Source organism: Carassius gibelio, chromosome B13, assembly GCF_023724105.1.
Source record: "Carassius gibelio isolate Cgi1373 ecotype wild population from Czech Republic chromosome B13, carGib1.2-hapl.c, whole genome shotgun sequence".
In the NCBI taxonomy this organism is placed as follows: domain Eukaryota; kingdom Metazoa; phylum Chordata; class Actinopteri; order Cypriniformes; family Cyprinidae; genus Carassius; species Carassius gibelio.
In genome coordinates, this window is record NC_068408.1 from 5,634,426 (window position 1) to 5,649,674 (window position 15,249).

Below are 15,249 nucleotides of genomic sequence, written 5' to 3' on the forward strand. Positions count from 1 at the left end.
CGTACACATTGTACACATATATTTTACTTCCATTCACTCGTTCTCTCTGTAAATCTCACACGCTGCATTAGTCACAGCCTTGAGTCTCCCCACAGGGACCCAGAATGAGGTGCGGAAAGCCATGAAAGATGGTTACCTCTCAGTATTGTTTTTATGGGAGTGTTTTGGAAAACCAGACTCCAAATAGAAAGTGGCTAAAGGAGCTCTTAAGAGCTTAAAATGAAACACAATGAGCTCTAAATATGTTTCAGCTAGCCTGTTGGTTCAGATTAGACATTTCAAGGTTTTCGGACTATTATGTTTTCTCAAGATCATGGTTTGGCCTTTGTCCTCCACTGAGGTCTGTTTTTACAGTTGCTATTTCTAGAGCGCCGATTATGCTGCATTATCCTGTTACAAGAACAGATGTAGTATGATTAAGAAACCATTATATCCTTAGCAAAATTAAGGTTCACCCCCAATTTTTTTTTTTCTTAATCGTTCACCAGCTGTTGTTCCAAGTCTTTGAGAATTTATTTTTATGAGTTAGGACTGGGGCTATATTGAGCTCCTGCATGACTGGGCTAAATCGCTAAAATATATAAATAAATAAATCAATATAGAGAGAGAGATACAGTAAGCATATATCTCTATGTTTATGTACTTTGATCTTTGTGCACTGTACTAGCTTAAAATAGTGCTTTTTATTCATGTCTAGAAACATAAATTTGGCTAAACAGCAATTGCATTCAAAAGTGTTCATCTGAGAACTAAAATACTCTGTATGCTCTGAATATTTGACCTATATTTTAGTTAAAATATTCAGGGTATATTTTACAAAATTCAGTATATAGTTCAGTACTGTATATCAGTATACGGTAATAAACAACAGTATTTACTTGCATATATTGTAATTAAACATTTTTTTGCAACTAGCAAAATGCCACACGGGAACTTCAGTAAACCGTTTCGATCAATACTGCACACTATACAAATTCACATTTATTTCTTCTGCCTTTTGGCTACTGAACTTTAAATCAGAGATGCGAATAAAGTGAGACTAGTCACTGGATCTTGGTAAGGACATGTCCCTAGCATCCCTACTAACTTCTACACCCTTCCATTGTGATCATAATTCATAAAAATTAAAAATCATGCATTTGTTTTTGTTTAGTATGTGGTTGCGATCTGGCTAAGGGAGGATTCTTCATGAAGAATGGAGACTATCTGTGCACTCTGGACTACCAGCGCATCCACGGCACCTGCTGTAACATCTGTGGAGAGATTGTGGAAGGGGAGGTGGTGACTGCACTCGGGAAGACCTACCACCCAAAATGCTTTGTGTGCACAATCTGCAAGTAAGAGCATATGGACACACACACACACACACACCAATCTTCAAGTAAGAGCCTTTAGACTATCACAAATACACACACACACACACACACACACACACCAATCTTAGAGTAAGAGCCTATGGACACGCACACACACAAACACCAATCTTCAAGTAAGAGCCTATAGACTATCACGCACACACACACTTGACATTATACAGTCATTGTCATTGTGTTTAATGCTAAGTCCAGCACTGAGAGAAGTTTTAACAGGGATCATATATTTTATGACCTACAGGAGACCATTTCCTGCTGGAGACAGAGTGACGTTCAATGGCAAGGACTGTCTGTGTCAGTACTGCGCAGAGCCCATGTCTCCAGGACCCACCAAAGATGCTGTGGGACCCAGCAGTGAGTGCAGGAAGCACACATCTAAACCTCCACATGAGTGAATGTCTCATAACCGGTCAAGTTCAAACTGTCAGGGCCATATTTCAACCCCAAATCTAGATAAAATAACTAGTTCTATTCATTACACTTTTAGAATTATATAATCATATATGCTGCATTTTTTTTTTATTCAAAAGACAGTAAATCAGTGATAAATGAAACACATTTCCAGCCAAATCAACAAAAAGATAATTTCCATTAGTGAAATGTGAGAAAATGATATAATACTTAAAATGTATTTTTTTTACACATCATAGTAGAATTTGTTATGCCATCTTGAATTGTTGCATTAGTAGTGAATTCATTAGCTATTAATTAATGAATTAATTAGATATTTAAGAAAAAAAAACTGTTACCATAAGTCACCATCACCAAAACTCAGAAAGTAAAGAAATCATAAAAAGACTCATTTTATATACAGAGTGTAACTCCTTATTTAATTTCTTATTTTATCTTTTATCCCTTTTTTTTAATCTATTTATTTATATCTATATTTATATCTATTTATACGGAGCCCCACACATGACATGCAAGAAAAAATAATTCGTTCCCTCACTGTACTAAAATGTGCACACGATTACTATTGCGTTCCCTTGATCGATTTAGTAAATCGAGGGAACGCAATAGTAATCGATTTAGCCTACTATTTTTTTTCTGCATGGCATTTTCTGCTCCGTATATTTATTTAGATTTTATTAAAATCTTACTCAATTAAAAACCAAAAGTGTCTAGCCAGAAGGGATAAAGAAGATGTTTCCACACTTCATCATACTAACATTTCTCATTATTTCATTTTGATGCATACATTTTATAAATAAGATTATTTAATTAGTACTTCCTTAATGCATATTTAAACTCATTAAAGATATAAAACATACCGCCAGTGTGCATTAACTGTAGTAAAAGTACAAACTGCCACATCCACACAGTGACTTAATGGGAAAGAAAGTGATTGTATAAAATCCTGTAAAGCCACTTAGAGATCCTTTGGCATGGATATACACGTGAAACTGTAAATTATTCAGACCCTCCATCTCCCTTTGTTCCCTTTTCTGTGCGTTTGGGGGCTTTTTGGCCAGGATCCACCTCCTATAATAAATAATTAATATTAATTTCCACTTAAGCCTTTAAGCTCGACTGCCAAAGCCAACGACCTTCTTTCATCTACAATGTATAAAGTAAAATGTGAAGAGAAAGCACCAGGCAGATATCACTAATGGAGTTAATACAGCAATGTTGTTGATACAGGCCTCTGTGTGAGTCAGTAGTGTTCTGATGTAACAGATCAAGACCCAAAGTTGTATCACAAAATATTGATTCATGACAGTGATCAACTCAAAAAAAAAACAAAAAAAAAAAAACAATGGTTTGCATGTCTTTGCACATAAATAATGGCCCAAACTGAGTTGTTTGTGTGAAACTTCAGCGTTCAAAGACATTTTTTTACAGGAAAAAGCATCAGTAGAGTTAGTCTGATTCAGATGAGTTTTTCTTGTGTGTGTGTTTCAGGTTGTGCGGGCTGTGGCAGAGATATTAAGAACGGTCAGGCTCTGTTGGCTCTAGAGAGTCAGTGGCATTTGGGCTGTTTTAAATGCAAGGCCTGTGCCAAAGTATTGACTGGGGAATACATCAGCAAGTAAGACAAATGTATACACAAAATCCATCCAATTCCATCCAAAATGATAGATGATGTTATGCATTGGTTTGTTTTCTGTATGTGTGCAGAGATGGCACCCCCTACTGTGAGCGTGATTATCAGCTCTTGTTTGGAGTGCAGTGTGAAGCATGTCAGCAGTTCATCACTGGGAAGGTCCTGGAGGTACAGAAACACACACACACACACACACACACACACACACACACACACACACACACAGAGACAGAGAGAGAGAGAGAGAGAGAGAGAGTTCTGGACTGATGACAAACTGACACCTTGAAATACTTTTTTGGTGGCTTTTAGTTCATGTCTGTAGCTTTGAGCAGTGTTGTTATTGTTAACTTAAACTATTTAAAAAAAAATTAGGATTGAAATAAAATATAAAATAATAAAACTGGAAATGCGCACTGCAAATATAAAAATAAAAGCTAATTAAAAAATAATAAGTATTATAATATTATATAAATAATATTAAAATAACACTGTCTTTGAGGTCATCTAGAGTGTAAAAAAAAATGTTTTTTAAAGTTGTAAATGACACATTACTGGAGTGCCATTTATGAGTGAAAATATTTTATACACTTAAAGATTTCAAACAAACAGCTTCTATCAGTTTCCTTTTCTAGAAAATGCACCAAAAATATTGGTGCAATTTCTTTGTAGGGGCATTAAAAAAACATGAGGAGCAAAAAAAATGCTCCTTTGCAATTAAACCAAATCTTTTCGGGCAGTCAGCATTAAATTTAGATCTGCTTTTGTTCCGTCTTTTTATGCATTTTTGCAGTGTTGAGCATTATAACCAGTCAATGAATACAGTTCAATGAAATCAGAAGGTTATTTTCTTAATAGAAAAGGTAATTTCTGACCCTGGCATGCACCAAATATAATGCATTAACATTAAACAGAAAGTAGCTTAAAATGTAAACACTTCTGCACCCTGTCAGAATATTTCCAACTTCCTGTTTGAATAGGAAATATGTCAACACAGGAAAGAAAATTGCATTCATCGAATGAGCCATCAAGTGACAACCCAACACAGCGCAGAAATGTTTTCTTTGTATTGAATTCAGTTGCTTAATTCCCTGCATTAAACATTCTGGTCAGCACAAACCATGTTTATCTATGTATTTAATGTAATCTTGGTCATATTTTCTTATTTTTCTGTGACCTATTTTGGAATCCTAACCCACCATTGCACAAAACCGCTGTTTTTAGCTGAACAATACATTTATCACTTGACCGCACAAATCATACTGTATGTACCACAACAAAACACACTGATTGTGACACAGATCTGCAGCATAAAAGCATGTTACACACTTCTGATCCCTCATAGATAACTGTCTAGAGTTTCACAACAGGCTCACAGCACACTCCACAGTATTGCAACAGGAAGTTTCATCCAGTTAATTGAATCTGATTGGCTGTGAGAGAGACAGAAGCCCGTTCTCATCACACACGTTTTCAGATGATTTCTACTCTTCGAAGAGAGTCTGTGAACACAGGACATCTCTGTATTACATTCGATAAGCTTGTTGGTTCTGGTCATTTGAATAAAATATGTGTGGTCTCACACGATACACATGCAAAACATCAGCGTCTCTGTAGCAGTCTGTTTGAGTTATCTGTAATAGCTGTTATACAGTTTAACTTTGAGTGTGTGTTTCTCCACAGGCTGGAGACAAGCACTACCACCCCAGCTGTGCTCGCTGTAGCAGGTGTAACCAGATGTTCACTGAAGGAGAGGAGATGTACCTGCAAGGTGAGTCTCACCCTTCATAGATGCCATATAAAATATACATTTATTCCGCAGAATGCTTGAACCGGTGTCATTTTACTAAAACAGAATGTCAAAAGCCTTTTTTTATGATGTAAAAGGCCTGGTCAACTATTGTGTAATCATGTGAAATTACTGTGAATAATTGTAGAAAGTTTTATCACAGTTGTGCTTGATTTGCGGTGCATTTGACTGATCCGAGTTTGCAATATTGTCAACAATGTCAATATTTAATTCATGTCAGAGTCATTTAAATTAAGTGTATTTGTATTTGTTTTTATTATGTTATTGTTTTTTTAGCTATTTAATTGCTATGTTTAACCAAATAAATTTCTTATAATTTAATAAAATATACTGACAGATCAAATAAAATAGTGTTTATTCTTTTGGTTTACAGTGAGGTTGTTTCACTGATCGTTTTAGCTGAGTACATGGATTTTGAAAAAAAAAAAATCTTGAATGCCTGGGACTAAAGAGCTATTTTTAGTTTAGATTATGTATGTATTTCTGTTTATTTATATTGTATTGTATCGCCTTATGTATGTTGTCTATAGTATTGTGCAGACAGCGATACACCATAGCATTCAGAAGTTTGGGGTTTATTTTTTAAATGTTTTTGAAATATGTATCTTATGCTATCTTAGGATGCATTTATTTGATCAAAAAGAGGGTTAAAGCTATAATATTGTGAAATAGTATTGGAATTTAAAAGAGAAATTATTTCTCAGATGCAAATGTTCAGCATCATTACTCCAGTGCATTTGAAATAGGAATCTTTTGTGACAAATACAAATTATATGTCTTTCCTGCCACTTTTAATGCATCTTTGCTGAATAAAACAATTATTTTCTGACTATATAGTTATTTTTTTATTACATTTTAGCATTACATTTAGTTTTTATTCTTCATGCAGGATCAACAGTTTGGCATCCAGGCTGTAAACATTCGCCCAGAGGCGAGGAGAGACAGAGGGTATGGTCCTTTCCATGTCATTCAGTGTTTACATGTGTGTCCTGTGTGTTTGCTGTCTCCACTTGCTGTATGTTCTTCTCCACTATACTACTGTTTTTAGTAGACTTTTAGTAGACTCCGGGAACATCACTATAGACTATGTGGTTCACAGTCTTGTGTGATGTCCAACCAAACCCCTGTGTCTTCCTCCACAGCTATTGCCTGCGTCTCTAGCTCTCCTCAGCAAAACAGAAAGGCAGGTACTGTACTCGCTGCTAGCTGCGCCATGGCATCGCATGACCATGTGCTGCCCCTGGAGGCGGCAGGCTGCAGTGCTCCTCATTGGCAGCTACACTGCCGTGCTCAGACCGCCTGCTCACAGTTTTAGCCATAAACCATCATTAACATCTGGTTTGGTCCATCTCACAGACGCTAATGCCACGGAACAGATAGTTCAGCCCAGTTCCTTTGTTATTGTGCCACACAGGCCTCAAAACAAGCTAAGCTGCTGTAAACACGCATGGTGCATTTCAGCATTTCAATATGCTGAGTAATATCAGATGCACTTGCATTTTGATCCTCAAGCATTTCCTGCCATCGAAAACATGAAATTGCCATCGATGAGTCTCATTCATTGTGTGGAAGGCAAATGAATGATTTATTTTAGTTTTGTTTCCAGGATACTGTCATCATTTAGTCCTATCTTTCACAATATACGTATCATTGTTCACAGGTTAAAGTTTTCTTACATATATATATTTGAATATGTTATATATATTACAAAATGTATGTTTTAATGCTAAGAAGGATTTATTTATATATATATATATATATATATATATATTGTTGTTGTTGTTGCACTCATTTTAGATTTGTTGTGCATTCTTTGTTGTTTATGAAGAGGCTTAGCCTTGATCAGCTGATTGATTTTCTGCAGCATGATTGGCCAATAGGTCATGAATATTTTAATATAACATAATGTATCTCATTTCAGCCATGTGCAAGGAGTCACAAAATGTGTTGACGTATAAAAGGTAGACTACATTAGGCTAATGTGATGCACAGTAAAACAGCTCTTCTGGTAAAAGCTAATGCAACATTTATCAGGTTTACTGAATAATCACGTCAGTGGTGAACATCCAGTGGTTTAGCTGAGAATGCAAATGCAGATTTTTTTTAATTATTGCTTATGTTGTACCTGTGCTTGTTCCACAGCCGACACGCTCGTCGTCCGAGAGTATATGTTCCAGACCTGGTTCAAGCATACCTAGCTCACCGGGTCACACCATTTATGTAAGTTTATCACTTCACCATAATGTAATATATTTCCACAAAATTATTAAGCAGCACAACTGTTTTCAACATTGATAAAGATTATAAATGATTCTTGAGCATCAAATCGGCATATTAGAATGATTTTTGAAAGATCATGTGACACTGACGACTGGAGTAATGATGCTCAAAATTCAGCTTTGGATCACAGAAATAAATTATATTTCACAGTGTATTCAAATAGAAAACAATTATTTAAAATTGTAAACATATTTCGCAATATAACCATTTTTAATGTATTTTAGATTTTTTTTTAAAAAGCACTCTTGGTGACTTCATTCAAAAAACATTTTTTACACATTATTTTTGCAGTGTAATTATACATGTAAGTGCTGAGTAATATTAATTAACTACATGTACTGACTCTGATTAGGGTTTGGATTAGGGTTACTTGCATGTAATTATGCATAATTAATTGTTATTGTAATAGTAAGTACATGTAACATGTGCAACAAGGATACCTTAAAACAAAGTGTTACCAAAACATAAAAAAAATCAAACTAGTAGACGGTAGTGTAAGTGCTTTTAAAGCCGATTGCTAAAATATCTATAACTACCATATGTTTTGTTGAACTTTAGAGTGTTATAAATTGGCTTAGCCGAGACTTCCTGTAGCTTTCTAGCTGTTAAAACTTCTAGAAGTCCTCTGTCTGATAGATGGATGGCTCTCGTTCCTGTGAATCCTGACAGCGGTGTTAAAATATAAATGTTAACTTAACAAATAAACTCACTTTAACATAAGTTAACGTTTTTTAAAGTAATGTAAGTCTTTTATTATTTTTCTTTATTTAAATGCTCATGCTCAGACCCTTAAATTGGCCTGAAAGAGGCTCTTATAGAACTTTATATTTTCACTGCTGCAGATGTGTGTGTGTGACTCCGTGTGTGTTTGTGTCCCCTAGGCAAAAGTAGACAATGAGATCCTTGATTACAGGGATTTAGCAGCCATTCCCAAGGTCAAAGCCATTTATGACATTGAGCGTCCAGATCTAATCAACTATGAGCCACTTTACACCACCTCACTGGATGAGTCAGAGGAGAGAGAGAGTGTGGGAGAGGTACAAATAAGTCAAACCGAAGCTCTGTTCCAGTCCTATGACCTCTCTATCTAGACAGCATTATAGGTCACGCACTTCTGATGTGAAGAATGGTTCAGTGGGTAGCAAAATTATGCCACATGCTTGGCAAATTCTACAGCAATATTGCATATATGCACTTAAATTTAATTAATCAGATACAATTGTTACAGATACTGGTCATATAATTAGAATATCATCAAAAAGTTGATTTATTTCACTAATTCCATTAAAAAAAGTGCAACTTTTATTTATTTATTATTATTTATTCATTATACACAGACTGATATATTTCAAATCTTTATTTATTTTAATTTTGATGATTATAACTGACAACTAAGGAAAATCCCAAATTCAGTATCTCAGAAAATTTGAATATAACTTAAGACCAATACAAAGAAAGAATTTTTAGAAATCTTGGCCAACTGAAAAGTATGAACATGAAAAGTATGAGCATGTACAGCACTCAATACTTAGTTGGGGCTCCTTTTTCCTGAATTACTGCAGCAATGCGGCGTGGCATGGAGAAGATCAGTCTGTGGCACTGCTCAGGTGTTATGAGAGCCCAGGTTGCTCTGATAGTGGCCTTCAGCTCTTCTGCATTCTTGGGTCTGGCATATCACATCTTCCTCTTCACAATACCACATAGATTTTCTATGGGGTTAAGGTCAAGCGAGTTTGCTGGCCAATTAAGAACAGGGATACCATGGTCCATAAACCGGGTACTGGTAGCTTTGGCACTGTGTGCAGGTGCCAAGTCCTCTTGGAAAATGAAATCTGCATCTCCATAAAGTTGGTCAGCAGCAGGAAGCATGAAGTGCTCTAAAACGTCCTGGTATACGGCTGCATTGACCTTGGACCTCAGAAAACATAGTGGACCAACACTAGCAGATGACATGGCAACACAAACCATCACTGACTGTGGAAACTTTACACTGGACCTCAAGCAACGTGGATTGTGTGACTCTTTTCTCTTCCTCCAGACTCTGGGACCCTGATTTCCAAAGGAAATGCAAAAATGACTTTCATCGGAGAACATAACTTTGGACCACTCAGCAGCAGTCCAGTCCTTTTTGAATGCTGTCTGTTGGTCAAGAGTGGCTTGACACAAGGAATGCGACAGCTGGAACCCATGTCTTGTATATGTCTGTGCGCAGTGGTTCTTGAAGCACTGACTCCAGCTGCAGTCCACTCTTTGTGAATCTCCCCCACATTTTTGAATGGGTTTTGTTTCACAATCCTCTCCAGGGTACGGTTATCCCTATTGCTTGTACACTTCTTTTTTTCTACCACATTTTTTCCTTACCTTCGCCTCTCTATTAATGTGCTTGGGCACAGAGCTCTGAGAACAGCCAGCCTCTTCTGCAATGACCTTTTGTGTCTTGCCCTCCTTGTGCAAGGTGTCAATAGTCGTCTTTTGGACAACTGTCAAGTCAGCAGTCTTTCCCATGATTGTGTAGCCTACAGAACTAGACTGACAGACCATTAAAATGCTTGGCAGGTGTTTTGAGTTAATTAGCTGATTAGAGTGTGGCACCAGGTGTCTCCAATATTGAACCTCTTCTCAATATTCAAATTTTAAATTAAATTAAAAGAAATAAACATTTGAAATATATCAGTCTGTGTGTAATGAATGAATATAATATTCAAGTTTCACTTTTTGAACGGAATTAGTGAAATAAATCAACTTTTTGATGATATTCTAATTATATGACCAGCGCCTGTATATTATATTATAGGATGCTGCTTTAGAAGGCACTTAAACAGTAACTTGGGTTTGAAACAGAGCTTTTGAGTTCAGTATGATATTGAACACAGACTAATACATTTAATAAAAGCGATATTTATTCACTTACAGTAGTACTTCACCTTGCTACACTTTTCTGTTGACAGCTGCAGAGCTCCAGGAGAGAGTGTTCGCCTATGCTAGAAGACAGAGTAAGTTCGTCACATGACCTTTCACCTGTCTGCTGACCGCTGTTCCACTCGGTCTTTCTCATATTATTGGTGTTGTCCTAAACCTCACACTCGATGTGGATTAGCAGTCTTGAAGTAGTCCAGGAGATTGTGTTGTGTCCTATTTCTGATTTTATGATTCAGATGGATTACTCAAGAGTGCTCTTTTATCTGCAGGGCATCCAGATATTTCTTTTTTACTTTTTAAACTTTTAAAAGTCCTATAATTTTCACTGATGACTCTCATTAGATTTCATTATTGTAATGCAATGTTTTTTAAGAAATAAATAAATAACCATAAATTCAAGACAACACAACACATATAATGCTACCAAGATAAATACTTTATTTTTAAAAAGCTGTCTTTTTTTAAGACAGTGAACAGTAGAAATATTTACAGTGTTACAAAAGATTTCGGTTTCAAATAAATGCCATTCTTTTGAACTTTCTATTCATCAAAGAATCCGGAAAAAAACTTTTTCCCCTAAAGTATTATGCAGCACTGCCTTCAATATGATAATAATGTATTTAATTTCCATGTAAATATAGACCAAAGTGCATAAATTAATGCATAAAGCTATGTATAAATAAGCCTTTATTTATTTTTTCCAAATTTTTCTTTGTATATGTATTTAATGTTTTACCCTCTTGTTTCAGACCAGGTCACCCACACCAACTGCTGAGGTGAGTCAGATTTAGAATTGCATTTATTTATTATTATGTGCTTTATTGAAAAATTAATTAATTAAATTTTCATTCCAAATATTCAAGAATTTATTCAAAGATGTTGTGTTGTAAGTGGATCACATTTAGATTTTCAGATGAAACAATAGTGTTTTTATTTTAATTTTTTATGGTGAATGTTTCCTGTTTTTACCAGGGTTACTACGAGATGCGAGAACGAATACTCCATCGGTCAACAAGTCAAGGCTCCATTGGCTCGCCCATTTACAGCCGCCACAATTACACTCCCACCCTGTCACGCTCCCCACAGCACTTCCACAGACCCGGTGAGTCTGCTGTGCTCCAAAGACTCATTTTCAGATTTCATCAAATCAATTTCTTTTTTCCTTCCATGGATTATATACAGTTATCTGATATGGCTTTGTGCTCCCAAAGTGCCAAATAGAGTTTTAAAATAGAGAAAGCCTGTCCAAATCTTTTCTAAAAAGAGCTGGGTGTTATAGCAAGTATTTTCACTTGAATTTTAATTTTCGTAATAATTATGTTCACTTATATGACATTTTTCATTTATTAAATCGTTTCATGTATATAAATGTAACTAGTTATAAATAGCCAGATCAGTGCATATACATCAAATAATCCCATAACCTATCTTATATTTATTTAAAAACAATTAAAACAAAAAATTGTGTGTGTTTTTTATATTAATTTATAATTAATTTTCTATAATTTATAGAAAAATGTATGCCAAAATGCCGTCTCCATATTGGTTAGTTCATAGCTGGCTGAACGTACTGTATCAGTGCATTCTCTTAAAGTGACAGCACTTTCTTTATACTTAATCAAACAGCAACAACAAAGAAATCACTCACTGCTCTTGATTAAATAACTTTTGTAACTTTAATAATCTTTAATTTTTGCAGTCAAATATGCAATGCTGTTTTACATTGTATTACTTTATTCAATTTCTTTACCTAAAAACTAAAGTTTGACCTACCTAAAAAAAATTATTTGTATCTTTACTCTGTTGTATTTTTTTGTGCCATTGCTTAAAGTTAGATAGATTATTCTTATTTTCTAATTCTTATTTTTATTTGACAGTATAGTTTTTGCCTAAACATAGCACATACCAAACTGTAACGAAACCGTGACTGTAAAACCGTGATACAGACCGAACCGTAAATTGAACCATTCCACCCCTAACATATATATATGATTAATCCCTATAGTTAGTGTATATATTTATTTAGTAAAAACAGTGTTTGTGTAAACATGGCTTAATTTAGTTTTTTCCCTCATTCAAATTTTTCTAAACTCTAACTTCTGTCTCTTCGATTTTGGTTAAAATTAAGTTATTATTATTATTTTATTTTATTTTATTTTTTAGATTAATCCCTTTAGTTAGTTTGTGTATATTTGGTAACACTTTAAGGTTTCCTTGTTACACAAGTTACATGTACTTTCTATTATAACAACATAATTACATGCAATTAACCTTAAACCAATACCTAATCCTAACCCTAACCATATAGTAAATTCATGTAGTTATTTAATGTTACTATAATCTAAATGTATAATTACACTGTAACAAGGACGCCTTAAAAGAAATTACAACTGTATATTTGTATTTATTAAAACAGTGTGTAAACATGGCATATATCAATAGCTATATACCTCGCCCAGCCCTAATCTGAGCTATTCTCCCTATTGACCTTTGACCGTGTTTGTGATTGGAGGCACTGAGCCGTCCAGTGGTCGGAGTTCCCCAGGGGCCAGCACCCCTCCTCTCCTTCTGACTCCCAAACATTTTCACCTGCCAGGTACTGTTGGAGTCTTCCAGCGGCCCACTGTGTGTCAATCCCAGCATGCCCCTGTGTCCAAGCACATGTTCACCATTCATAGCACTTTCTGTGTCTGGTTATCTCTCTGTCTTAAAGCAGTTCACACAGAAATTCAAAGTCTGCACGATCAAACACACTAACAGAAAATGACAAGGTCTTTCTTTGGTAAATGCATATCCAAACTGTATGTGCTGCAGTTGTCAGTTTTTCAGATATGATTGTTTATTGGTGCATTTTGTATGTGCTATCGATTTTGTTTCTCCTTTTAAAACCCAGTATCTCTTATATGAAGAACTAAGATTAACTAATTTGACTTTTCCTTTCTTTTAGATCAAGGAGTAAACATCTACAGAAAACCCCCTATCTACAAACAGCATGGTACAGTCATTTAGAATCTTTGAATTCAATGCTCTATCTTTCACAATAAAGAGATGATTAGGATTTTGACACATGCCTGTTGATTTGTAATGTACAAGCAGTGTTTCCCAACTGTTTTTGTCTTATGTACCCCCACAGCTCAGTATTAATTCACCAACCCCAAAACGTATAACTCAACTTATACTGAATATCATTTAGCATTATCATTAATGTTATTTAAATGCTCATTACGTTGTAACTAGGTTGCTTCCTTTGTCTTCAGTGAGACTCCTGGGTCCAGGCACTATGTTAAGACCCTATGTTAAGTCTTCATTTTCAGATTCACATTAGACCAGTCTACCCTTTTATGTAACTGAATTTAAAAAATGATGACTATAAAATTATTAAAGCTAGATCATTTGTCCAAATTTAAGTTATTTGCACCTTTTGTATGGTGAAACCGAAATGCCATAGAGGTTCAAGAATGAAATATCACAAAACAGCAAATGCATTGCCAATGGTACAAATTTGAATGAGAAGCTACTTTTCTACTTTTTTTTAACAATGCAAAATCAAACATTTAAAGCACACCATGAGGTACATACACCCTTGGTTGGGAACCGCTGTTTTTAAAGGAATAGTTCACTTAGAAATAAAATTTTGCTGAAAATCCTCAGGCCATCCAAGATTTAGATAAGTTTGTTTCCTCATCCTCTGCAGTGAATGGGTGCCGTCAGAATGAGATTCCAGACAGTTGTAAAAAACATCACAATGACCCTGAAGTAATTCACACCACCACACCAGTCCATCAACTAATTTTTTATGAAGCAAATAACTGTGTTTGTATGAAACAAATTCGTTATTAAGATGTTTAAACTTTTAAAGTTCACTTCTGGAAAAAATACGAGTACATAAGACATAACACTTCCTCCAGTGTTCATCCCTGTTGTCCTCTCACATCAAAATCAACCAGCATATTTGTTTAGAACTGTTTTTGCTTGTAAAAGGTGCTTGATCTGTGGATATTTATCTCCTGATATAGACGATTAAAAATATCTTAAAATTGGATTTATTTCTTGCAAAAAAAAAAAAAGCTTTTCAATTCACAAGGTGTTAATGGATGGACTGGAGTGGTTTGGATTGCCTGTGGATTATTATGAGGTTTTAATAAGCTGTTTAGACTCTCATTCTGATGGCACCCATTCACTGCAGAGGATCCACTGTTGAACAAGTCATGTAACGCTACATTTCTTCAAATCTGTCCTGATGAAGAAACAAACCAATCTGCTTCTCGAATTTTCAACAAATTTTATTATTATCTTTTTTTTATTTTTTTTTTATTATTTTTTTGCGAACTATTACTTTAAGTATTGCATTGTGGAGATTGCATCTGATTGAGTTCTTGCCTGTATGTACTTATTACTTTTTATTGGTTGTGTTTAAAATGTTATATAGATTGATCTGTGCAAGCATTAAAGCACTCATGTTGTGCAACTAGCTTCTCTGTTTACTGGTAAAGTCAGTTAACACAGTTTTATTTAGCATCTGCATGACTTTTAAAACAGCATAATATTCAGGCAAGACTGACAATGTATACTGTGCAGAGACTGCATGTTTTCTTTAATTCTGCTTTCACAACAGCAGGTCAATAAAAAGACAGATCTTTACAGTTCATTGGTAACCTAGATAACAGCCAAGGTTGTTACAGCAGCCTGAAGATTTTTATTGAGAGAAAATCAATGTCAAGGAAATTCCGAATATTTCACGTCATAACTGTGTATTGTTTGTATGTCATTGTATCATATTTCTGTGTTTTGTTTGTTTGTTTTTATTTGGAAACTGTGAGTCCCTC

The 15,249-nt window shown here is 35.1% G+C and overlaps 1 protein-coding gene across 11 annotated transcripts in view; it reads left to right on the forward strand.

The window, feature by feature from the left end:
* The window catches only part of LOC127970224 (actin-binding LIM protein 1), a 43,215-nt gene that overhangs the window by 21,027 nt on the left and 6,939 nt on the right, over window positions 1-15,249 (forward strand). For 8 of the 11 annotated variants that reach the window (XR_008156565.1, XM_052572599.1, XM_052572596.1 and 5 more), the window contains exons 3-15: window positions 1,154-1,337; window positions 1,615-1,727; window positions 3,276-3,402; window positions 3,492-3,585; window positions 5,098-5,185; window positions 6,114-6,172; window positions 7,367-7,444; window positions 8,386-8,541; window positions 10,453-10,497; window positions 11,173-11,199; window positions 11,396-11,525; window positions 12,936-13,019; window positions 13,371-13,418. Coding sequence is in view for 10 of the 11 variants with exons in the window: in XM_052572599.1 (XP_052428559.1) it covers window positions 1,154-1,337; window positions 1,615-1,727; window positions 3,276-3,402; window positions 3,492-3,585; window positions 5,098-5,185; window positions 6,114-6,172; window positions 7,367-7,444; window positions 8,386-8,541; window positions 10,453-10,497; window positions 11,173-11,199; window positions 11,396-11,525; window positions 12,936-13,019; window positions 13,371-13,418 (1,233 nt within the window). In the remaining variant the exon portion in view is untranslated. The remainder of the gene's footprint in view (window positions 1-1,153; window positions 1,338-1,614; window positions 1,728-3,275; window positions 3,403-3,491; window positions 3,586-5,097; window positions 5,186-6,113; window positions 6,173-7,366; window positions 7,445-8,385; window positions 8,542-10,452; window positions 10,498-11,172; window positions 11,200-11,395; window positions 11,526-12,935; window positions 13,020-13,370; window positions 13,419-15,249) is intronic. The other 3 variants (XM_052572600.1, XM_052572601.1, XM_052572595.1) reach the window with 1 other exon arrangement.